Source organism: Littorina saxatilis, linkage group LG10, assembly GCF_037325665.1.
Source record: "Littorina saxatilis isolate snail1 linkage group LG10, US_GU_Lsax_2.0, whole genome shotgun sequence".
In the NCBI taxonomy this organism is placed as follows: Eukaryota; Metazoa; Mollusca; class Gastropoda; order Littorinimorpha; family Littorinidae; genus Littorina; species Littorina saxatilis.
The window spans coordinates 34,869,502-34,896,431 of record NC_090254.1 but is presented as its reverse complement, the minus strand read 5'-3'; the positions used below and the strand labels follow the sequence as shown (position 1 = coordinate 34,896,431).

The 26,930-nt window shown below is 40.0% G+C and overlaps 1 protein-coding gene across 4 annotated transcripts; it reads right to left on the bottom strand.

Moving 5' to 3' along the window:
- Positions 1–211: 211 nt before the first annotated feature.
- Positions 212–25,949, bottom strand: LOC138978655 (synaptobrevin-like). 4 transcript variants are annotated; one of them, XM_070351434.1, is made up of 8 exons: positions 25,795–25,936; positions 20,074–20,115; positions 14,442–14,517; positions 13,934–14,012; positions 12,933–13,012; positions 11,711–11,762; positions 8,426–8,447; positions 212–4,781 (listed from the first exon to the last, which is right to left on the bottom strand). In XM_070351434.1, coding segments are annotated over exons 1-7 (351 nt in total). In that variant the 5' UTR covers positions 25,797–25,936; the 3' UTR covers positions 212–4,781; positions 8,426–8,427. The 4 variants fall into 4 exon arrangements, with proteins under 4 accessions (XP_070207535.1, XP_070207533.1, XP_070207532.1 ...); XM_070351432.1 differs by lacking the exon at positions 8,426–8,447; XM_070351431.1 differs by lacking the exons at positions 8,426–8,447; positions 11,711–11,762 and adding an exon at positions 10,471–10,522 and having other exon boundaries at positions 25,795–25,934.
- Between the last annotated feature and the right edge of the window lie 981 nt (positions 25,950–26,930).

Genomic DNA, 26,930 nt, shown 5'->3' with positions numbered 1-26,930 from the left:
TAAAGCCCTTAATAAAGTGGCAATGACAAAGTCTCTTCAATGAAGCACCTCATCACATGCAGAATCCGTGTAAATAGACCACCTTGCTAACTTACCAATTCCTCAGCGTCTTGCTATGCTAAGTTACAGGCCCACACCAGCTACAGGATTCACTCGCATTTTCTCTCTGTCTCACCACATGCACTCAGTAAGAAACACAGCAACAACAAAACTGTCTCCTAGTTGACCTTATATTCCATACAATGACAATTTACAGATGATGGTGGAGAGAGTAAAGTACGTACAGTGATGGCAATGTATGGAATCAACTGTTTGTCAGAACGAAGACGATCACATCATTGGCACACACAAAAAGAAGAAAGTTGGGAGTACAGAATAATTTAAGCTAGCACAAAAGAATGAATTCTTGCTAAACATGGCATGCGCTACAACGTCTAACTATCCAACTACAACAGGGAGGGAGGGAGGGAGCAGAGATTAGAGGTAAAGGTTGCTTTTGTACTACCTGGGAAAGTGGCCTGAGCACACACATTTTGACCGCACTTCTGTGCTGGTTACACTACAATTTTGGGGAGGGAGAATTATAAATCACTGAGGTGAAGGGGGTCTGTGCACCTACGAAATAAAAAAACAAAACACCTATCTGTCAAAAGTAGAATGCCATCCACAACATAGATTCTTGGTGCCGTAGGTTTTTGTTCTTGCACACACTACATATAAGAGAATGAATACGAAAAAATGTACATGTACACTTGCTTTGAAGAAATAAATGTACATCTCAAGCTGACAATCACAACATGCTGATGGAGCAACAGCAAAAAGCAATGAAATCTGTCTAACTGAAGACAAAATTTGGAGATTCAGAGAAAGAAGCTTTTAGTCTTGAGACCAAGTGTTACTGACTGGCATCTGCCTCAAGAGTCCAAGAAAAATGTCGCTCTTTTTTTTTTAGCTGCGGTGCCCGCAGCATCAAACCTAATTTCAAGCACATTTGAAAATCGTAGTCTGAACTCAAATGGAGTATATTTTTTTTAAATCCAAAAAATAGTAATAAATGACATGGTGGTGCTTATACGTAGACTGCTGTGCTGTTGTAGAATTTGTATCAGCCAGAAATGACAATTTTCCTGAAGGAAGGGAGATAATTCACTTCTTTTGACATATCAACAAAATGTGCTAGATCAAATGGTTTGCAGCAACAAGATTGCTTCGCAAAGTGCGCTGTATTCACTATTCGTAAATCTCATTCCTGGCAAACTCAAATTCAATGGTCTTTTCCCAGGTGGAAATTTCAAAAGACTGCTTGAAGTTAATAGAAAATAAACAGCCTACTGCTTTAGCATTCGGTCAACCAAGACAATCTCAACATGAAATGGAATGAAAAGATCTTTGGTGTCTGATGATATCAAACACACCACAATGTTTGCACAACTGACAAAACCCAGTTTGCAAAATAATAATCTTCAAATATGACCATCCACTTTCACACCGTAGTTTTGTATCTTGTTACACACAGCTACTAAAACTCGTTACACACTCAAGTCTATTTTTCTTACATATTCAGCTAACAAACTCGGTGAGTATAGATATATATATATCTGGCTTCAGTATGACAGTTAACGTGTACTATTTAAACAAGCCTAATCCATTCATTTAATTTTTTTCCAAGAACAGAAAAAACTGCAACGATGAGGGGAAAAACATCTGATCTACTCGACATGAACAGAAAATATACAAGATCCACAAAATCTGATAAAATGAATGACAAATCCATCTTTAAAACACCTAAAAGTTAGATTCTGCCCCCAGTTGATCTGTAATCTATTGAAAGTTGGTTGGTATGCTTTCTCTTTGCCGCTAGTCGCAAAATGCTCAGAAACTTCTGTCCTTTTTTTCATATCATGTCCTGATGGGTGGGTGTGTGTCACAAAAGTTTCAAATCTTCTATCGCTCTAGTATCAGTTTAACCTCTGTCTGCAATTTAAACGAATGTCTTTTATCAAATGTTTACATAATGCTGACCTTCCTGCCTTCACATTCATTTCACAGATCACATCATCGCAGCACATACACATGTATGCAAAACCATACCTGGTTCCTCCTACCGCTCAAGCCCTAATCTTCATTAAGGAGACGGAGAGAAGAAAGGGTTCCACCTAACGATACAGTAGTTTGTAGCTCTCATTTACACTTCATTTCAAATATTGCACGTATGTACATCTCACATTTCACAAAGAAAAAAGTATTAACAGCTACAAGTACAACATTTACATCAATCAAACTACAGGTATTTGTCAACAGAAATATCACGAGAAGTGCACCAACAGTGCACATCATTTCGTAACTGTACACCGACATGAAGAGAAATGACAAAATCTTAACAGGGAAACAACGGGTGAAATAAATGAATCTGGTGTCAAATCTTCAAGTGTAACGTCTCCAACATCAATCAACTGTAGGCAATATACATCTTCTTTACGCAGACTGTGTGAAGCGTGATTCCGCAGTGGTCACATTCTCTCCTCCCCCCAAGGTAAACAAACATTGGACCCAAACTGCTTTTGTTGTCTTGCTGTCGCTTGTGAAATCTAGGTAGCTCTCAATAACAAGGGTCTCAACTAATCAAAAAGCTGTCCAACATGCCACAAACTTCGCCAAATTTGCTGCTGACCCCAAACATTGTTAACCATGGATATTTTTTCAAGGGATCTCATTTGCAACATATTCAACCCTTGTAAAAACAACCCTTAGGAAAAACAAACAAACTGGTTTTGTCTCTGTGGATTAATTGAAGAGTTGGAAGCGAGGTGGCAACCAAGGAAACCAGTAAGTAGCTCTTCCGTTTGAAGTCAACCTTGAGGAGCTGTTGGGCCATGAACGTCATCCACACCACCAAGGTCATTTCAAGGACAAAGGACAATCGGAAGCAAAGCGGGGCGTTTCCGTGACACCCAGCTATTCCCCACAGCTAAATGTTAGCGTGTCAAAGCAAATAGGTTATATCTTGCTACATGTATCCCTCAAAACGTGCCACAGCACTGGGTCTGGTGGCCATGGCAACCCCAATCGGAGATCACTTGACAAAAACCTGTGGCCCAACAAGAGGAACGGGGTGATGCCACATAAAGATGATGGCCACATATTTGTTGCATCAAAATGACACCAACAGAACTGGACTAAAAAAATCAAAAACAGTCGATAAACCAAATCACACAAACACATTAAAATAATGACACAATGAGTTCCTTGAAGCCGTTTCCTCTCCCAATCTTCTTGTGCTGTTGTTCACTTGAGGTAAGTACTCGCATTGTAACTAGCCCTCTGGCTAACATCTTACAGCCACAGTAACAATCATTCTAAAGCCACAGTCAATGGAGATGTTGGGCTTATAAATCGCTCACAAGACCCAGCATAAAGTCGTAACAAAGCACAGATCCAAACACAGGCAATTAACACATCAACTGAACATCACTATCATGACTTAAATGAATCGTAGCAAAATAAATCAGAATAGCAAAATAAAAAATCCTTGAAAAGTAAACCTATGCTTTTTTTTTCGCTTTTTTTTTTTTTTGCTGGACATAACCATTTTCACTCTTGAAAATATGAGCCAGACTTTGATCATACTGTTTTTCACTTGAGCTCTGTCTCTGCACTATTTCTTACTTTCTTTTAAATACAAACACACACTGTGCAAACATCTGATGCTGAATCTTTCCAGACACAAGTGGACCATCTACAAGTAATTATCAATCATTGGATACATGCGCCTTTTGGGCTTTTCCCACGGGAATTCACTCGCAAACCTTGTTGCATGTCACAGAACTTCTAAGATAAGATGAATGATTTTGTCACTGCAGCTTGGTGATAAATGCTGGTTATAATAAGGGTTTAGAAAGAAGAAGTGAAAGATTAAACAAAATAAAAATTCTTGGCTTGCCAAGGGATCTGAGCGTGACCTGGATTAACTGTTGTTTAGGGCAAAAACAGCATCGTTTGAGACAATGAGCAGCGATGAGTACTTGTAAGATGATCCACTTGTGGTCCAGATTATATCAAATTGGAATGAGCAAATATGGTCATCGAAATAAACAAAAGTCAAATAATTTCAGTTGTTGTATTTTTATTGTTGCTTTTTGTTGGTATAATTTCCTCATGTATTTATCTTTTAATCATTGACGTTTTTAGTTTTTGTTCTTATTTCCGTTATACCACAAGAAATAGCTGTTGCAATGCACACAATTTAGAGACTCAATTAGGGCTACAATTTGGTTTGACCTTTTCACTTCCTGGGATCAGAATACTATAATTCCAAAGCAAGTATATGATGGCAAATGACATAATGTGCTTTACACACTGCACTGCATTCTCTGATCCAACAGCTCTGTGCAATTTCTGCCAATATTGACTCAACTCGCAAACACTTAAACTTTCCCTTTCTCTCACATAACCATTTGGCTGCACATGTAAGTATATCTTCAAGTACAAAATAAAACACCAAGCCCTAAAAACAGGCTCTTAAAATTGCCTTTTTTTTGTGGCCCATAGAAGAGAGAGAAAAAAAACAGCACTTTTTTCACACAAAAAAAGAAGTTCCGCTCCAAATCAGTCCATTCGTGACGTTGTGACGACGATGACACAGAAAGAAGGTGAAGTGAGAAATCACTTCGAGCCTCCTCCCCCAGTTTTTCCCCCTTTCCCGTCGTTCACTGGTGCTGATGCTGTCGTGCTGCCGCCATCACCGCCGCCACTATCACCTCCCGTGCTGGTTGCCACCCACACTGAAAAGGATGCAGAAATGTCAAGGTCAAACATGGCAAGGTCAAATATGACATGGTTATCAAGGTCAAACATTTTTAGGTCAAATATATATTATATACTTAAGTCAAATAGGTCAAGGTCAGAGGATTAGCATGCAGTTCCTACCACACACCTCAAGGTCATACAGCTATAAAAATGTCAGGAATGAGAGTGTGCACCATGACAAATATCAAAGATAAATAATGTTAACTTATAGTATCAATATTGTAAACCTCAAGGTCACAGATCTACTTCAATGTCAAAAATCTAGCTGTCAAATCATATATTATCAGAAGTCTTGCCTGGCATCTCTAAAAAAAAATTAACAAAAATAAATACAAATAAGATAAGGAGCTATTGTTACTAATGCATACTGGCCAAAATAGACAAACCACATCGGTGAATACGAAGCAGACAAATGTTCTAATCCAATATTATTTGAACTGTCAAGTAGTCTCACAAAAATTCTGAATGAATTTGGAATGCTGTGCTTTCATTTTGTTCTGGCCTCTATGCATATGAGTAGATTTCAGTCTTAAGCAGGACTTCAGAATGCTACACCAAGCTGAGTTTCAAGAAGTCACATTTTCAAGAATGACCTTTGCCCTTATGATGATCAGAGGATCAACAAAACTTGTTTTCACCTGACATAGATAGTTAAACAACATTGACAGTGCCTTCTTAGAACTGATCCAATGTTGAAAGTAACCTTGTCAAATGTTGCGCAATGTGGAGCCGATCATGTGATTTAAACACTTCAAATTCAACAGTGAACAGGCAAGGTGTCCCACTTTGTAGTTGAATGCTCATGGCTTCTCCTACCTATCTACAAATGCAAAGCTTGGACCAATTTCAGAAGGCACAGGGATGTCGTCACGGAATTTTGGCGTAACTCATTTCAGACCGCTTTTCAAGAGAAGGACAAAACTAATTATTTTTATTATGAAATAGTGTTTATATTTGTACCTGGTATGGATAAAAAGATAAAAGAATGTGAAATCATGTATTGACCATCGTATTTTAGAGAACATTTCTCATGGAGAATGATTTACTTAGTCTAAAGCACAAAAACATCAAAATCGCCAAGAATCGAGTTACACCAAAATTCCAGGACGACCACGACATGTACCTTCTACAAAGGTGCTCCAGAAATTTCAGTCTGTTGAAATCTTATGGCACAAAATAAGAGGAAGAACCAACATGCAAAAACAGGCGGAATAAATGACAGAAGAAGATGCAGGGCAAAAGGTGCCCCAGCAACACAATACACCAAAACACATCACTACAAAAGAAAAGTTTACAAGCCAAAATAAAATTTGAGGGCACACAACAACAAAATAATTCAAAGAGCACTACAAAAAAGTAAGCATGAAAGTTCTCAGGACTGTTTTGTCTTGCTGTCATACTGGTAGGGTTCAATTTTTACACCTGAAAATTTCTTTGATGCTTTAGCTCTCATCACTGTGTCCATAACTATGCGCAAGTAACAGAAAGGTTGTGAGAAGAATTCTACATAGCAAGGTTAAAGAATTGTGCAAATGGATTCGTTCTAGAGGAGAGGTTTGATGTTACAAGAGTACACAAACAATCACAGGAGAAACTGTTGTGCAAATTCTGCAGATTGTTTTGCAGTTACTGGGTTTGTGCAAATTCATCAACAAAAGTAAAACTACAAAAGAACAACACAGTAATCTAACCAACGCAAATGAAAAAAATACAGTCGTAAGATAAAAAGGTAAGAAGTACAGTAGAACCTTCCGTAGCGACCACCTCTTGAGAACGACCACCTGGTCCACAAGGACCAGCCCAAAGGGTCCCCGACGGTCTTTTCTCTTTCTTTCTTTATTTGGTGTTTAACGTTGTTTTCAACCACGAAGGTTATATCGCGACAGGAAAAGGGGGAAGATGGGATAGAGCCACTTGTCAATTGTTTCTTGTTCACAAAAGCACTAATCAAAAATTTGCTCCAGGGGCTTGCAATGTAGTACAATATATGACCTGACTGGGAGAATGCAAGTTTCCAGTACAAAGGACTTAACATTTCTTACATACTGCTTGACTAAAATCTTTACAAACATTGACTATATTCTATACAAGAAACACTTAACAAGGGTAAAAGGAGAATCAGAATCCGTTAGTCGCCTCTTACGACTAGCTGGGGAGCATCGGGTAAATTCTTCCCCCTAACCCGCGGGGGGTGGTCTTTTCTCTCTATAATTCACCTGTCTATAAAGACCAGTTTTGATTTGTCCCTTTGGTCGTCATAGACAGGTTCCACTGTACTATTTTCTTGACAAAGTCAACCAGCCTAATCCCCCCACCCCCCTCCACTAAACACAAAAACAAAGAAGTTTTAAATGAGAAGATCTCCTTGTTTTCCATGCAGATGTTATCTTTAGGCCAACATTGTGTATGCTACGAATGACTGAAATGACCCGATATATTACTCACTATTCACGCTACTATCTCATCCTTTTATTCCATGAGGATGAAAGTCGCACGTTCATTTCAATGCTTGTCATTTTCTCAGCTGCCAGGAGATAGGTTCGGCATAACTGTCACTAATACTCTATTGCACATGTCATGTGTATTTACAGCACTTACTTCCCTTGGTTTTTCAGATTATCCTTTCAGTGTCAATTTCAAAATCAACTACATGTAGTTGGAGCTGAACTTGGGACTCCCATGATTTTTTCCTCGATCTTAATCGAACTGTTCCTCGTAATATCCCTCCCCACCCCTACCATCTGAGAACGACACTAAAAGCAAAAATAAATAATGATGACCCTTGAAATTCATCTCTCAACCATCTCATCCTTTCAATGCGATGATATCAAGTACACTAGTAGATACAACATTAAATCTATTGATGGGCACACATTACAACCAGAATATTTTCAAGGAACTTAACATTTTGAACAAGAGAAAGGACACATCAATATCACAGATGTACAATCCCAGTCTCTACCTCGAAGTAAGCAATCTCTCATGTAAATAATCTTGTTTCACCGGTCCATTAAAGCTAGGTCTACTAGCCTTGACTAGCCTAGCCTTGTATACCTTTTCAGTACCTTCAACTTTGAATTTGTCCCAAACATTAATTTTATCGACAAAAAAACAAATCTCATGAGAGCAAACACAGATTTGGCAGCAATTTGCATTTAATTTAAGCATCCTTTGGAATTTCAGTTAGCTTCTAGTCTACCTGTAAAAATGTCAGACACAGAATTAACAAGAATTAAACAAGAATCACTACACTGTACCAGCGAAAAAAATATTCCATTATTCATGACAAGCATCCCTTCCATCACACACCCCCCCCCCCCCCCCTTACCCATTGACAGACATTTCAAACAGATTAAACTGTCAGCAGAATGTACTGCACAATCAAAAACCTCACACCAGTAAGGGAGACAATCATTGTTAGTATAGTGGCATGGACATGCAAAAACAAAGAAAAAAGTGTGGAGGAAAACAAAGACAAAGAAAACAATGACAAAGAAATTAATGACAAAGCTGACGCAAAAGGCAAAGCAAAGCGGCAAAAAAAGTCATGACCAAATCAGTACAGGGACTGCCAGCCATTAGGACACCAGTCAAAAAAAAAGAAGTGGTTTACCCGTACCCTTAGCCCTGTGTAGCCCAAACTGGTTGCAGCAAGAAAAGCCCAGATAGGAGAGAGCAGGGAAAAGAAATAATGAGTGAGGAAATGTATCATGATGGGGTCAGGCTATTGTACGCTAATCCCAAAAGCAAACTACCAAATCCTACAACTATGTGTTACCGTGAAGTATACTCAGAAAGCCTTTATGATATAGAATTCAGGGGTTTGGGGACTTTTTCTTTCAGGTTTGTTACTTGTCTTTCAAGAGCAGAACTGAAGTTGTTTTGTTTTTTTACAAATCTTTCAAGTAAAACAATGCAACAATGCCCTGCATGAAAGAAACTGAGAAGAGCAAGATATCACACTGGATTATTTGTTGAATAAAATTGTACCCAGAAAAAAATCACTGTTCATTCTAAGCTGTAAGTTCGACAAAGGGCTCTGCATTTCTGTTCCAATATTAAGAAGCAGAAATGTTTGCCCCATTTTCCCCGAACTCTTTGATGCAAACATTTGCTAAATTCTTGTAGTTATATTCTCTCTACTTCAGGACTTAAAAAAAAAATCCAATTAAACTTCCACCAAGTCATTTTGAACAATGATTAAAAAAAGAAACAAGAAAAAATAGACCAGATCCACTAACGTGACACACACATTAATTGCAGTTCTTTCAGAAACATAGAACCATTACTCAATGGTACTAAGAAGTAATTCATACCAGGGAAGTTAGCTTGGATTTACTGATTTTCTTTAAATCTCAAACAGTATTACATTCACAGCTTACTTAAGTTTTCTATCATTATGTATTTGCACTTAAATTTCCAATAACAATATATTAAATACATTATTAAAGACAAAATCTTGACCTAAGTCAAGGTATCTGTACATATTTCTTGGCTACTGGATATGAAAATCACAGACAATAAACACAGCACCTACTGTCATTCTCACTTCTAAACACCAAGCTTACAAAGTTTACATTCAGTTTTCGTTCACCTGACTCTACTACTAAAGAAAAAGAGAGCTAAAACAAAGAGAGAAAGCTGAAACCCGAGTGACGAAGCAATGCAATCACTGACAAGGAAAGAGCAAGTCGACATGACAAATGAAAGTAGCAGGCACAAACTGAAGGTAAAGACAAAGAAAGACATAGCAAACTGAACTCAAACAGCTTGAGATGCAAACCCAGGCGCTCCCTACACCCCTAAAATCTGGACCTTCTCACTTCAGTCTGTCTAAATATTGACCCTTACGCGTGGTATGACAGCATGCGACCCGCTCGGTGTTACAAGAAAGCAGGGAAGACAGCTTGACGCTAACAGTGAATATCATTCAAAGCTTTCAGTTTCATAATTAAAGATTGTCAAACCAACAATTTAAAAAAAATAACCATAAATAAAAAATAAATAAAATACAGTGAAACAGCCATAATGACTCAAAGCAGGTTACTGGAGGCAGTTAAAGCTTATGATAAAGAGATTCTTCTCCAAGGTTTAGGGATTTAGACTACTGAGGTACTGAGCATAAACTTAAACTAGGCATTTACGGAATTTCGAGAAATTACTTTGGTTTAATTGTTCCTTATCACCATTTGTTTACCAATCTACATATTCCTTGTTTGTCACTGTCTTTATTTTCTACATGGGTCCTTCAGTACAGATGACACACATTCTTGATTTCGGTCAAGAAAAAAAAACTTAATGCAAAAAATGAGGCTAGGAGAAAATAATTGAACAAAACAAAGAAATAAAGAAAAAGAAACCTCCACCAACACACACAAACTAACCAATTAGAAAGCTCTGTTAAAAGAACAGAACATAAAATCCATTTCAGCAGAATCAGCTCCAAGCAGGATCAAATGTTTTCCATTCTTCTTTTGAGTTTAATAAGCAAACAGTTAATTGGGGTGGGGGTGGTGGCGGGAAGGGGGAGATGACTTTTTCTTAGCTCGGACGGGAAGAGCAGGCTAGAATGGCACTGCAAACTTGCAACAGTACTTGGTGCTGATTCTGCTGTTTTATGCACCCACAATATTGTCAATTTCACACACACATGCAAACACTTACCGGCGATAATAATTATAATGACAACAATGATTCCTATCAGAATGAGCCACATCTGTCACAGGAAAAGAAAGGCAACTCAAAAATAATGACACTGAACAAATCAATAGACAGACACAATAAAACACATCTACTGAATCACGTCAACATAAAAATCAAACATAATTTAAAAACACACACAGTGCAATATTGTCTGGTCTATCTAACTACAGGGTGACACGAAAAAAACAGATCCCACCAAAAGTTTAATATTTTCTGAAATAATCAGCCGATTCTTTTATTTTTTCAGGTGAGCCAAGCTGAAATGATGTTCTAACAGCCCACCAAGTTTGAGCTTCAAGATGTCATGGACAACGGAGCATAAGACATTTATAGTCGAGGCCTATTTTCGGTCGAATTCTATCCACGCTGCTCAACTGGAATTCAAAAGACAGTTTGGACGTAGAGACTTTCCTGTTAAATCAGTTATCTATGGATGGAGGGATAAGTTCAGAGACCATGGGACTGTCAATAACCTCAATAGTAAAAACCCTAACAGGGGATCCCACTCTGGTCGACCTAAATCAGCAAGGACACCGAGGAATATTGATTCAGTCAGAGAGTCTGTTGTGCGCAGCCCGAGCAAATCTGTTCGCCGGCGAAAATAGGCCTCGACTATAAATGTCTTATGCTCCGTTGTCCATGACATCTTGAAGCTCAAACTTGGTGGGCTGTTAGAACATCATTTCAGCTTGGCTCACCTGAAAAAATAAAAGAATCGGCTGATTATTTCAGAAAATATTAAACTTTTGGTGGGATCTGTTTTTTTCGTGTCACCCTGTACATTACAACAGCCATAAAGGTTCTTTACAAAAATTTCACTCAAATAAAAATGACCGGATTTCCCATACCAACCACATTGTAAATCTTCTTCTCTACCCATTCGACTTTAATGTTGTTGTTTTTTGTCCAGGGGTACGTCCCATTGACATGAATTTATACAGCCTTGACTGAAAATTCTTTCTTGCTGCTCCCTTTACATTAACTTCAAATTTTTACAGCTATTTTTCACAGTTTTGGTATACTTTACAAGAACAAGACAGACCGAACAATAAACCAGTCATGCATACACCTATTATACTACGAGATCAAAGAAATACACACATGAGCACTCATACAGCTACAACACAGTCTGTGTGCATCAGATCAAAACAGTGGTGATGTACAACATCAAGTTGATCATGTTGATTCGTTCACCACTCACCGATAATTATAACTACTATTATACCGACGATCAAGCCTAGAATGATCATCATCTGAGAGGCAAGAAACATTGCATGTCATTTTAAAATCACACATTCAAAAACTCCGGAATTAAAACATTTATGAGGAGAGAACTTTAACAAACAATATACACAGTGCATTCCCTTCTGAACCAATACTGTCCACCCCCCCCCCCCCCCCCCCTCCCCTTAAGACCTCCACAAATCTGAGAAAAACAAGTCCTAAAAAGGAGTGAGTCTTAACATGGACGTAGCCGGGGTCAGGCTATCTCCAATTAGGTGGCGGGGCGACCATCCCCAACCCGGCGGGTCCCCAGGCGGCGGATAGGGGGCGTCCCTTAGATATAAGGGATTGCAGCGATATAAGTCGGGCTTGCCCGGATGAATAAGCTGTCCTGGACCAACTGGCGGTGTTCCTATCAGAGCGGGGTGGTTCACAGGTGGCACTGTTGATTAGTAAATACCCTATGTGCTCATAGTCATACGGGTTCATCACGCGGGTAAGAGGCGCGTTAAAACCTCTGCTACCTGTGCTCCCAGGTAAGGTCCCTGACCAGGAGCTAAGGGTGGGGTAACCCCGACAGAAACCTCTAGTGCTGAAGTCGGCGGTACTGAGCGAGACAGCGCACTTTAACGGATCACAGTACCACGCACACCCTCGCCATGAATACACGCAGAACATGGACGTAAATTTACAGAGGTTATAAACAGAAAGTCTAAAAAAGCAAGGTATTAACGAGGGGGGGGGGGGGGGGGGGTGTGTGTCTTAAAATTGGGGTGTCATAATGGGGGCTTCACTGTAATGCAAAATATTTCTGCTTTCTCACGTCAAGTAAATTGCAATCTGATGTAACAGGACTAATTATTACGTACAGAACACACTGGAGAACTGTCTCAAATTTCTCTTTCCCTGTGTACATCCATGTTAGCCTCCCTAAACTCCCAAGCCCCTCATCTTCAAGAAACGTTTACCAACAACAACCACTAAAAAGGTTCCCACTAGCACCTCTTCCCTTGATCTTGATGTGCATCTTCAACCACATTTCAGTGAGCTATTTTTTACATAAGGAAGTCTTTGAGAATAATTATCAACCCATGAGCTTTCTATCTTGCGTCTGCACAAAAGCAGAGAACTAAGACACATATTCAAATTCCATGCAGACATTAGCATGGAAGAAAACGAAAACAAAAATCCAACCCTACCTTGCAGTTTTTCCACCAATATTTTCGCTTCAATTTTCCGGCGCTGGCTTCAAACTGAGAGGCCCCTGCTTGCAAGGCATCTGAAAACAAAACAGACCAATTGGCAAATGCTGGCTTCAAACTGAGAGGCCCCTGCTTGCAAGGCATCTGAAAACAAAACAGATCAATTGGCAAATGCTGTCTACAAACTCTTCTCAGTTTTCATCGCACCCGTCCCCACAACAACCTGATATTTTCCCCAAGCTGAATACAGATCACAAAATGTAAAGCTTGTTTCCCAGAACTCCTGCTCATCATCACCTCAATAACCTTTTGCTTTTGTAAAAGGCTCTTGTTTACTTTATTTGGTGTTTAACGTTGTTTTCAACAACGAAGGGTTATATCGCGACGGGGGGGGGGGGGGGGGGGGGGGGGGGGGGGGGGGGAGAATGGGATAGAGATACTTTTTAATTGTTTCTTGTTCACAAAAGCACTAATCAAAAAATTTCTCCTGGGGCTTGCAACGTAGTACAATATATGACCTTACTGGGACTATATTCTATACAAGAAACACTTAACAAGGGTAAAAGGAGAAACAGAATCCGATAGTCGCCTCTTACGACATGCTGGGGAGCATCGGGTAAATTCTTCCCCCTAACCCGCAGGGGGTAAGGCTGTTGTTAAAATGGTACATATGATATATATCTCTCTCAAAAGAAAACAAAGCTTTTATCAGATGTTTTTGCTACTGAGGTCAGATCCACTGTTGCAGCAATGCTCAGTGCTACATAGTCCCAAAACAGTTGCTGGGGCCACCTTTTCTCTTTGCCATATTTCTAATTTCATTCTCCACTGCAATTTTTATGAAATAAGATTGCATTTACTTAGGAATGGAGCAAATCTTATCTTTTTGCACGAGTGGGTTTTAAACCCGCCATTCCGTCAGCCATACGCTGCTTTCGGGGGAGAACGAAACAAAAATCAGGCATGTCCAGTAAAACTGTACTGATGTACTGACTTACCCGCCCTGTCGTCCAACTCAGAGATTTTCTGATCTCTCTCTAGCACCTTGTCCACGTTGACTCGCATGATATCCACAACCTGCAAACAATTTACACTGCGATAAGACACCATGCCAAAATAACAGTCCACATCGACACCAGCAGCCTCACCATACTCGAATCGTCTTGTCTTTCACATTACATGTTTGGATCTGATACATGAGGCACAACAGAACATTCAGGTAGAGGAATGGATTCTTAACTGACCTTTTATTCTCCTTTCCTTACCAGATATTCCTTTGAAGACAATATCCTAAAGGCCAAAATTGTGCTGAAGGCAAAATGGCTCAACAAATGACACTAAAGGCCTTAATTGAGCCCGAAGTCGACTTCGCAGTCTTTTTACCGAAAACTCAGTGCTGGAGCTTCACGAAGTATACTTGACATAGTTGCCTTGGCCCAGTTAAGGACAGGCTTAAGCACTCTCCACAAGGGCTCTGCACACTACAAAAAGTCCAATTACACTGACCTCATCGACCTGTGCCTGCGTCTGTTGTAGACGCTTGCTCTGTTCCCGCGGCGGCGGTCCTCCTGGCCCTCCCGACCTAAAACAATTCAACAACAACGGTCAACTAAATGCTACAATTCTAAACAATTCAACAACAACAGTCAACGATTTACCACAACCATCAGTTCGTAGGGGAGAGAGATGTTAGAGATCTCAACTTGTCTAGGGCCAGCTTCATGAGGGCAGTGCCCATCTCCTCTCCCTCGCTGCCTTGGCCTTCCCCAGCCCTAAATAGGGTCAGGTACCCATTTCCAGCTGGGTGGACTGGAGAGCGTTCAAAAAAGTCGGGTACTTGTATTTGCCCCGAGTGGGAGACGAACCACGACCTCCAACCACTATGCCACTATGACTCTCAGGCAGAAAAAAGAAGTCAAAAGGAAAGACAGCAGCAACTTCAGTAGCTTGGCAGTAAACTCTACGCTTGCTTCAATTTTCAATGAAAAGAAGAGACAACAAGAAGAGCAAACGCTCGATCGAGTCACTTTCGCAGTTCTGAATATTATATGAGGCATCAGATGGACAGGAAGAAATTGCTATTCACAACACAATACAGATGTAAATAATTTGATGTAAAGAATAATCCTATAAAGTTTGAATCAAATCCGATGAATAGTTTCAGAGATATGATATTTCAATTTTTTTCCTTCAAGACATACCTGTGACCTTGAAAAAGGTCAAAGGTCACCAAAGCAGACGTCAAAGTGTAGAGGTCACTGGGAGTCACGTTCACATAAAATTTGAGCCCGGTCACTTTTATAGTTTCCGAGAAAAGCCCAACGTTAAGTTGTGTGTTGCCGAACAGAAAAGGCTAGTTATCTCCCTTGTTTTTCTGATAACGTTCGTAAAAGGCTACAGATGTAAATACTTTGATGTAAAGAATAATCCTACAAAGTTTCAATCACATCCGATGAACTTTGTCAAAGATATAAAATGTCTAATTTTTCCTTTGACGCTGACCTGTGACCTTGAAAAAGGTCAAAGGTCAACGAAACCATCGTTAAAGTGTAGAGGTCATTGGAGGTCACGACTAAACAAAATATGAGCCCGATCGCTTTGATAGTTTCCGAGAAAAGTCCAACGTTAAGGTGGTGTCTACGGACGGCCGGCCGGCCGGACAGACTAACACTGACCGATTACATAGAGTCACATTTTCTCAAGTGACTCAAAAATAATGTGACTGCAAAACAAACCAGTATGATTCAGCTGACCATTCAACTTTAAGTACATGTAAAAGGAAGTTAGGTTTGGCTTTAGATAGTAGGTCACAGATGATAAACACAAGCAGTACCAATAAACTATGTTGGAAAAGTTTTGCAACATCAGTCATCACTGAAAGTGACACGAGTTAGTAGCCTTGGAGAGTAGCTAGACCTTCAACTGAACATAATGGACACACTTGAAAAATTGTTTGTTTGTTTGTTTATTTGTTGCTTAACGTCCAGCCGACTACGCAGAGCCATATCAGGACGAGGAAGGGGGGGATGAAGGGGGCCACTTGTCAAGCGATTCCTGTTTACAAATGCACTAACCCATTACTTGTGTCCCAGCAGGCTTTAGTAAAACTAAATTAATACCTACTGGAAGATTACCAGTTTCCAGTATGTTAAAATAGGCTTAACCTATCTACTGCTGGACTTACATCAGAACACAACAGATTAAACTATACATGAATCGCGAGACAAGCGGCAAGAGAAGAGATTTTTGGAAAATATACAGGTGAATGAGCAAGAAGGCAGAAAAAAGAAAAGAATTCATGAAGAAAAAGAGAGCATGACAGGAAAGAGGAACCAAAAATATACCTAACAGCAAACTAGAAAGCTCCTGCGGTTCCAAAAACAGGAGGGGCCTTTAACTTCATAACCGCAGTGCCCCACTGCGGGACACTTGAAAAAGGGACAGCCTATTGGTGGTATTGTTAATGACAGATACAAAAATAAGTACCGTAAGGCGACATAACAACATTTAGTCAAGCTGTCGAACTCACAGAATGAAACTGAACTCAGAACGCAATGCTTTTTTCACCAAGACCACATACTCGTAGTTTCGTCAGTCCACCGCTCGTGGCAAAGGCAGTGAAATCGACAAGCCATGCAGAATAGTGCGGTAGTGGTGGCGCTGAGCAGGATAACACGCTTTTCTATATGTCTATTCTTTTTAGTTTACTGAGTTTGTTTTTAATCCAAACATATCATATCTACCGGTATATGTTTTTGGAATCAGGGACCGACACGGAATAAGATGAAATTGTTTTTAAATCGATTTCGGAAAATTAATTTTAATCATAATTTTTATATTTTTAATTTTCAGAGCTTGTTTGTAATCCAAATATAACATATGTATATGTTTTTGGAATCAGAAAATGATGAAGAATAAGATGAAATGGTTTTATATTGTTTAATAAAAATACAAAATTCATTAAAAGTTTCCGATTTTTAATGACCAAACTCATTCATTAGTTTTTAAGCCACCAAGCTGAAATTTTGCTTCGCGTGTGAGTCAAAAATGCATTGCCAATCTGCAAAATAGATCAGTAACATCCATGGCAAATTCTTGTCCAACTTCAAACGACTGTCTTTTCAGCACTCAAGTCAAAAATCAAAATCAGTATGCAGTCAGTAGGCATCTTCTGCCTTTTAACTGCGCATTAGTCACAAAAATGAAACTATACTATTACTAGTACTATTGTTCTGGCCCATGATACATGTTAAATTTCAATTCAAATTGCTATCACTACACTGATGTCAGGTCTAGTTTCCAGCATAATTGTAATACCAATTACCACTGATGCCCACACTAACAACAAAGGGTTAATCATTTTCTATTACTGAGAGATCAGACGATCAAAGCAGCTCAAAGGCTACACTGCAACAGAGTAACCTCCCTTTTATGACCCCCCCAATTTAAGACAGTAAACCCTCCTTTTTAAGACCCTGTTTTGTCAGATTTTCTGATCATACCCTCTGTAAATTTACCCCCACTTCAAGACTCCCTCCTTTTTAAGACCATGTTTTGTCAGATTTTCTGATCATACCCTCTGTAAATTTACAACCTGATTTTCTCAGACGTGTGGAGGTTGTGAAAGGGGAGCTCCACTGTAATATAGCAGACACACGCTTCTAACATCAAGTAACGCTGTCATCTGTATTCATTTAATACACCACAATCAACATTCCATATCATAATGATCCCTTTCCCCTCTCTCTGTTTCGCAAATGAACAGGCATTAGCCTGCCCCAAACTTACATCATGATCGTCAACCTTCTCCATTACCCAAACCCGTACTTATGACATTGACGCCCAAAGCTCACCAATCAAAAGTCATTACTTCCATTATCATTAATAATCATCGTGCTGTAGTTAAGTTTGTCATAATACAAACAAGTGCGGCAAAAAGCAATAAACAACTCACATTTTGCAATCATGCAACAACAATCACTTAATAAACAACACTGACACCAACATTAGTTAAATCATGCAGACTACTTGGCTGAAACTGCAGCTGCCTTTTGGGTTGTTTTGATGGTAAAATGTGAAATAAGTCCTATTAGTATTACAACAAACTGCTGACTGGCATAATCAACCCTGTTAGTGTTCGACAACACATGCTCACAAAAAAGACCCACCAATCCTACCCCCCCCCCCCCCCCCCCCCCCCCCCTTGGAAGGACAAGACAGAATGCCACCATGACAAGGACAGTGACAACAGCTCTTGACAACTGAAGAGAACATCAATTCATCAATGTGTGCCCACGCTGACATGATGCATAATATTCAACCATCACAAAGCTGATCTGCATTTTGGCCTCAACTCTACACTTGACTGCACATATGAATGATTGTACGTACACTGACTTACATTACAGATGTCAGAGAATGATAAATAGTGTTTGGGGCAAAAAGCACCGTGTGTCTGCAACATGTGCATTTTTCATTACAACAGTGAAACGTTTCCTCTGTATTTTGGACGTAGATGCATCTACACTTACAGAACTTTCCTGAATTATGAATACATGAAAGCTCATCTATGATCTAGTCAGCACACTTAAAATAAATACTGCACACACACAACCCTCCCCCCTAACTGAAAGTGTATCCTGAGGATACGGGAGAAGAAATTACAAAAACTAGTGTTCGTAGGTAATGCATGGGCCTCGAACAACAAACTAACAAAGCAGATAAAAGACAAAATTTGATCTTCAGTCACTTGCTTCAAGGCATCACGCCCTCCACCCTCCAAAACCACCCTCCCTCAGTCATGAACCACCCATCAAACCAAAAATGTGACTCAAGTATCACTGTCAGGTGGGAGGTGGGGGGTGGGGGGGGGGGGGGGAGGGGGCAAATGACAAGCCCTCTGACAGGAAGACATAATGCTAGCCTAATGCATGATCATATGCTGTCAAAGCTTCAGCTACCCCCATCTCCTTAAAAATGTCAAGACTGACAAAATGTGAAAAATGTCTGCATTACTGCTGGCCCTTTTCGCAGACACTCATACAGTTACAGGGGTATATGCTGTAAATAAACTTCAGACTACCCTCAACTGAGAACTAAAAGTAAAACTGTTGTCCATTGTTAGTACATTAACCGTCATGTATCAATTTTATGTATGCTATATTTCCTGAGATTACACTGTTGTAAAAGTAAAACTAGGGTTCCCTGTTGATAAGTTTATACACTATTAAACCTTTTGACAGGGAACACTACTTTTAACTTATTATACTTACTTTTAATAAAAGCCAATCACCTAAGCTGACATAAAGCCAACAATAACAAACAGTGCCCCATACATTTTTCTGAATATAATGGGTGCATCAGCATGTATTCGGTATGTACAATAATAACATATATATACATAGTTTTGGTGCTTACTATTTTCATTATTGATGGATTTACTAAACTAGGCATGAGATCATGAAATTGTAAAAAAATATAAGAACAAGCGACTGCAGGTGAGAAGAACAAGAACTAGAATTAGAAGCATGAAGCATGCCAACCAATACATTTTTTAAACTATTATTACTATTATGCAAATTTGTGCAATTTGAGGATCTCAACCATGATCCCTGAAAATGTCAAAAATCTTGTGTCTTTAAACAAAGTTTTTAAAAGGACAGTGATGCGCGCATCATAATATCTGACACACAGGATAAATAAACACTGGCATGCATCACACATCAAAATTAACTCAGGGTCACTGGTAGATAAACAACACCAATACACATGTAAAGATAAACGATGCAAGTGTAAGAGCTCATATGACTTAGAAATAATTAGTTAACAAAAATGACTTAGTAATAATTAGTTAACGAGCAAGTAAGAGATCTACATGTGAAGATGGAGCATGTATGCATACACAGGTTTCCCCTGCCTTAAAGTTAAACAAGTTTGTGCAGCTTTTTTAGTTTCCGCAGTGCTGAAAAAAGTTTGACAAAGGCATGCATGCATAACAAATTTCGACAGCAGTATTACGAACAACAATACTCTGCAAGCAAAGAAACAAGCACAACGACTGATCTCAACTGACTCAAGCATGCATGAGACAACGGCAGAACAACAGTAGCGCGGACTACGTCGAGTGAACTCTACTTACGGCGGCCCGCCTGGCCCTGCCTGTGGATTCTGAGGAGCAGCCCTTGGTAAAGCCAAACAAAGACCAGAGTTAGCCACATTCGTGCTGTTATTTTGTCAGCTATAGTCATGCGCAAGCATCGCTCGAGCAAGACAATTCATTCTTCATTTTCACACAAACATATGGAAAGTCGTGCTATGAATCATGTTGTTACTGTTAGTTCGTTCGTGAAATCATCTCAAATGTTTTCTTTAAATTTCCCTCTATTAAAAAAAAAAAAAAATATGTCTGCATTGCCAAAGGAATAAAGCACAGTACTGTAAATCACAGTTCCAAGACATAACACTGTTAGGGCCTACAGGACAATTTATTTACAAATTACAGATGATTTGCATTAAAAGGAGCAGCAAAAACAACTATTTTAGTATCAGTATTATGTCTGTGTACTTTCTATCTCTGCAACTGCAAGTCTAACTCAGACTGGCTGCAGGCAGCCTTAATTTTCACTGCAAGCTCAAATGCCATCACCACCATTTGAACGGATTTTTTTTGCTTTTTTTAAAAACATTTTTAAAAGGCAAAAGGCTTATATTCTTCCACTGCTCCACAACCAGTCAAACATCTGCTGATCAAAAATCATTCAACAGCATGGTGTAACAGTGACATACATGGCTACAGCTGCAGACAAATGCCAGGCCTGGTTCTAGCAGACTGAATTGATAAGCAGAGGGGCAGTGAGACTGCCAGACCATAGAGGGGAGGGCAGGAGGAAAGTGGAGCAGTGGAGTTATTTGCAGCAGCGGCAGCAACACAAGCAGCAGCAGAAAGAGGTCTCCTCCCACACACATTGTAACACTGCAGATCAATATCTCTCTCTCTCTGAGTCTCTCTCTCAGTTTTTGATACTGCTGGTTACAGCACTTGGAAGTCGGGGGGTATGTTAAACTGAAATCATTTTGGTCTGTTTGTGTGTACTTTTTGCCTTTCTCTTTAATTACATCTACTTTCCACCATGTGTGTGAATGGGTTGTTGGCCTACACAATCAAATCAGTCTCTCTCTCTCTCCCTCTCTCTCTCTCTCCCTCTCCCTCTCTCTCTCTCTCTCTCTCTCTCTCTCAGTTTTTGATACTGCTGGTTACAGCACTTGGAAGTCGGGGGTATGTTAAACTGAAATCATTTTGGTCTGTTTGTGTGTGTACTTTTTGCCTATCTCTTTAATTACATCTATTTTCCACCATGTGTGTGAATGGGTTGTTGGCCTACACAATCAAATCAGTGTTGGTCTCTCTCTCTCTCTCTCTCTCTCTCTCTCTCTCTCTCTCTCTCTCTCTCTCTCTCTCTCTCTGTCTCTCTCTCTCTTTCAGCCTATGTTTGCAACCTTTACTAAAGAGATTCTGAGCATACATAGTTGAATATTGTTGCTCTCTTATTTCAGTCACTTTGCAAAATCCACGCTCACTATGGACTCACAAAATGCCCAATAAACTCCCAGTCCCAGGTTATTCCAATTTTGTTAGCAAAATTCACAAACTGCATAAACATTCTGATCATATCTACACTCTTCTATCTTAGCCATTCTCAAGAAACAGCCATACTGATACTTTTTTGTTGTCGTACTTATTAATAATTTCAGGCATGGGAATTGAAAATTGTAAAAAAGGCGGAAAATTTATAAGTCGACGACGCGAAGCGCCTAGCATTACTAGGGGGGTCCGGGGGCATGCTTCCCCGGAAAAAAAATTCTCCAAAGAACCCAGATGGTGCAATCTGGTGTCATCTGAGCTCCAAGTTTGCCATTAAATTCTGTTTTTAGAATCAGAGTTTTTAGTACAAAAATGTACCAATTTTTGCTTTTTTGAAGACAAAAAATATATATATATATATATATATATATATACATGTATCATATGGTTTAAATTTGTCAAAAAATTGATCTGTTGAGACAAACAGGAAAATGTAACTTGTAACACAATCTGTGCAATCTGGTTTACTTTCAAACATAAAAGTTCAATAACTGAGGCGGGCGGTAGCAGTGCGTGAACAAAGTACGGAAAGTTTTCGCGGGCTTTTGCGCAAAGGCCAAAGTAACCGGTGCTTTTTTTTGTGTGCCTCCCCCCTTTATTTTTTCGGCGGACACTTTTGCATTTTCGGCGGAACAAAAAAAAATTTGGCCGAAATCCGCCGTTCGGCGGACAATTCCCATGCCTGTAATTTAGAGTCTCTATCTTCTCGAGGGAGGCATAAATCTGCACCGCTTTGACAATCCCACCCTCATCTATACAGTCACTGTATTGTCTGCTACAATGTCTCTGTAACATCTCTGCGTCATGTACAGTAAAACCATCAATTTCAAAAGACAAAGCACACAAATAAACAATACATTTTAGATTTATGTAACTAAGAACAATTAATCAGCTGAAACAAAAGGGAATGACACTTTCCAGGGAAAGTCCGGAGAGATAAAGTTAGACACACAGCCAGCAATGGTCACTTTACAAACAAGGTTGACTAACAGTAACACATAACTCCCCATAAGGTCCTGAACATTTTGCTTCGAGACGCTTCTCTGGATGTACATGTTGGAGTTCTCCAGATGCATGAACAGGTCTATCACAAATGTCAGTAAACTCACCCTGAAGCCTCGACAGATTTCTCCCTCTTTTTCTTGGAAAATCTCATGATGAGTCGCACAATCTTGTAGTTGAAGAGTGCAAATCCTTCTTTAACTTAGTTGATAAGGGAGGGAAATAGTTTACTGTTACACAGTGCACAGTATGTGTTCTTCGCAAGCAACGTGCTCCCTCTGTTTATGTCTATCTTTTCTCCTCACGAGCTGCTTCTTTCTTAGCCACAGCAAAAACACTCAATCACAAGCTTCCCAAAACTTCACCACCTTTTCTCAGAATCAGGATTATACCTGATTCAAGTGGCCTTCATCACAGCATAAACTTAAAGCAGTCCAACATCACGGATACTCCAACACTAACAGTCTAATATCAGAATGTACACAGCCACGACAGGCCTCACTTGCAGCAGGTCAACGTTCAGTACTGTAAAACCAAAAACACTGAGTGTGAAAGAATTTAGGGGCAAAAAAGCACTGCCCTGAAACTTGCTACTGGATGAAAATTACTGCTCGCTGCTCATGTGATCAATGATCACTGTATGCACAAAGGGTGGTGCTTCTTGTTTTACACCACAATGACGCAAACTCAGCCCCTCGTGAAGGATCATCCATCAGTTTTGGGAGCCCAACAGGTGTGCCTTCCACAACGACACAAGTCAGTGATGCATTATGATTAATAATCCACAGGCAGCGTACCGTCTACTTCACCCACAACACAGCCTCCCAACCCCAAAAAACTATAACCCACAAATCGACTTTAAATTATATTGGCTGTTTAAGTCAAAACTCCCTTTTACGAACTTCCAAAATATGACAATAGGAGTTCTTACATTGGGGTTCGTAAATGGGGCGGTTCATTCTACATTTAACACAGTCACACTCTAACGCCTCTGGTTGCACACACACACCATGTTCTACAACATGTTTTCAGCCCTGTTGATCTCTGATCAACCCTATTTCTTGTATAGATTTCTTTGATTGTACCAAGTTTAGTCCCTTGAAATTCTTCATGATGATCTCTACTAGTAGTAGTACTAACAGTAAATAACACACACAACACGTACATTTTGGCAATGAGACTTAGCGAGTTAAGAATACTGATGGGATGTGAAATTGTTTATGCAGAAAAGATGGTTCTTTACAATGTTTCTTCTGATTCTATGTCAAATATCCATCACTGTGTCCCAATGTCTGAGTTGGTAAAATACTACAAAAAAAGTGGGAGGAGGTGTGGTACTACAAGTAGGATGGTTTCTCCTAATCCTACTGTTCCACTTACAGTATACAACTTGGGTGGCAGAGATTACTCTCCCCCATCAGGCATGGGAATTGAAAATTGTAAAAAAGGCTGAACATTTATAACTGAAGACGCAAAGCGTCAAGTCGACGGCGCGAAGCGCCTAGTCTTACTAGGGGGGTCCGGGGGCATGACCCCCCGGAAAAAATTTTCTCCAAAGAACCCAGATGGTGCAATCTGGTGTCATCTGAGCTCCACGGTTGGCCATTAAATTCTGTTTTTAGAATCATTTTTTAGTACCAATTTGTGCTTTTTTGAAGAAAAAAATATATACACGTATTATATGGTTTAAATTTGTAAAAAAATTGATCTGTTGAGACAAACAGGAAAATGTAACTTGTAAGTGTAACACAATCTGTGCAATCTGGTTTACTTTCAAACATAAAAGTTAAAGTAACTGAGGCGGGCGGTGGCAGTGCGTGAACAAAGTACGGAAAGTGTTCGCGGGCTTTTGCGCAAAGGCAAAAGTAACCGGTGCTTTTTTTGTGTGCCTCCCCCCTTTATTGTTTCGGCGGACACTTTTGCGGCGGAACAAAAAAAAATCCGTTCGGCGGACAATTCCCATGCCTGCCCATATATCTTCACCAAAGATACTTGACTAATTCATACAAAGTCCAATAGCATAATGTGACAGCCAGGATCCTATCAGATAACACTAACAGACCATTATTTTATAAAACTCCTAACCAGTTACTGCAATATTAAGTTACCATTGTAACTGCCTCTTCCAGTTCCAGATAACTCATTAACTGCACAAATTTGCAGTGCCATAATAAGTTTCTTAATTTTGACAATAGACCTTTTCGGTATCTGAGCAGCTCTCGCGAGACACGCTCTTTGTTATGCTTTGAACATCGCGAGAACTTCAAACCTTGGCTTGTGCAGCTCGCACGAGATCGCTGTACCGCATGCTTTGCTATGCTCTGAAGTTTGCGAGAGATAATGAGAGCTTGGAATACTGATAGGGTCTATTGCAGTTGTAGTTGTAGTTGTTCAGTGTCATTCAAACCACACTGAACATGAAACTCCTCTGATTTAAGCAGTATCGATGAACAACAAGAAGCATCAAGAAAGCAAGACAGGTCTGTGCAATTGCACTTGCACTGTGTTGTAGATCTTGAACATGAAATGTCCAAGGGACCCAGTTCACCACTTGAAAGAAGAAGAGTCTTGATTTCTCTTACATTCTTAGAGAGAGAGAGAGAGAGAGAGAGAGAGAGAGAGAGAGAGAGAGAGAGAGAGAGAGAGAGAGAGAGAGAGAGAGAGAGAGTATATAAACATGTATGCGTCTGTCTGTCCGGCTTGGGGGGAAGGGGGACAACTACTGTTCTAATTTCTCTCAGTCACATGATGTTTATCAATAGACACAACTGCTGTGTCCACAATACAGCAACAGCTAATTTATTTGCAATCAGTTTTCTATGAACGTATGGTGCCAATAATGACGCAGTCACAGAAGGCCTGCTAGGCTTAGAAGTAGAACAACTTTGACATGATGTGATCAGGCCACATTGATTAGTCACGACTCGAACATTAGAGAGCCAATTATGGGACGCTTAATGTCAAGAAAAATCATATACATGTCTGCCACTGATATAGTTCTGCACATAAAGTTGACAATGACTGCATTTGGTAAAAGCTGCGTGATTTATTGGTTGCTTCAAATGAAAAACACACAGTGAGGTCCTGGCATAATCGCGACTTTCGATCGATGCCAGAACAGTGGGGTCTCTCCTGATCACTTTCATTCCATCATTTTAACTGCCAGAATTAAAATGCATGCTTATAACAGACCTTCTGCAGCAAAAAAATACTTACATGTTTGTTTTTATTACGGCAGCAGCTCCGTGTAGCTTTTATTGACGCCGTGTGTTCACTTTCTTTAGGGGGCCTCTGTCGGGAACAACAAATATGGCGTCTGCTATGATGTCATTATCCGGGCATCTAAATTCATGACGTCCAGAGTTAGTTATTCAGCCATTTGAGAATGGCATTACGTTCAGTACCTAGCAGTTTGAGAATTACAAAAGCATCACCTATCCGAGTGCTTTGTGGACCACTCACACAGTGTGGAATCACTACTAGTCTGCAATTAGCATTTATCAGCAAACTTCAGCGAATAAATCATTCATCTTAAATGTTAGAAGTACTTTTTTTTCTAAGCACATACATGTAGACTTTGCAGAAGGGGTCTAAGTTGACCAAAAGTGGGTGCATTCCCTGTATATGCACTTCTAATGCTATCCAGGTTTCCCAATTGCTTCGTTTCCGGCCGATTTATGTGGAGCACGTGATGCGCACCAAAAATATTGGCGGTCTAGAAGGGGGCTGGGCCGCTATTGCGCGGGGCCGCTATTGCGCGGGGCCGCTATTGCGCGGGGCCGCTATTGCGCGAATCTAACCCTAACCCTAACCCTAATCCTAACCCTAACCCTAAAGATTCGCGCAATAGCGGCCCCGCGTAATAGCGGCCCCACGCAATAGCGGGCCGACCCCTCTAGAAGTGTCGTCTGCGCAATGATCGCGGCGGCTTTCTTGACCGCCAAGGACGACTACGCACGTTGTGAGACGTCATTTGTTAGACCTCACTATTAAATAGTGATAGGCGTTTTCCTGTGTACAGAGAATTGCACCTGGGTGCATTTCTTTTAGGAATTAAAGTATGATATCACCTCAGCGTCGCTTCCCTTCATAGACATCCAAACTGCAGTTCAACAGAAGGACTTTCTGGATTTTCTTTTTTTTTCTATACAAAATACGAAACTAAATCGGATCTCTTTGAAAACTAATGAAAAGAATAGAAAGATATCACATTTGACTGATGTGGCTGAGCACCACGTGACTTTCAGCGTGATCGGGCAAACGCTACAGGAAACGCACCCAGGTGTATTCCCTGTATACAGGAAAATACCTACAGGATTTGCACCTACAGGGAATGCACCCACTTTTGGTCG

Bases quoted from the DNA above. Each gene is read 5' to 3' on its own strand.
- LOC138978655 (XM_070351432.1), bottom strand. The intron at 14,013-14,441 runs GTCAGTGTAATT...AATTGTTTGCAG, and splicing joins CGCAGGCACAGGTCGATGAG to GTTGTGGATATCATGCGAGT. The intron at 4,782-11,710 runs GTGAGTGGTGAA...CATCCTTTTCAG, and splicing joins AATAGTAGTTATAATTATCG to TGTGGGTGGCAACCAGCACG.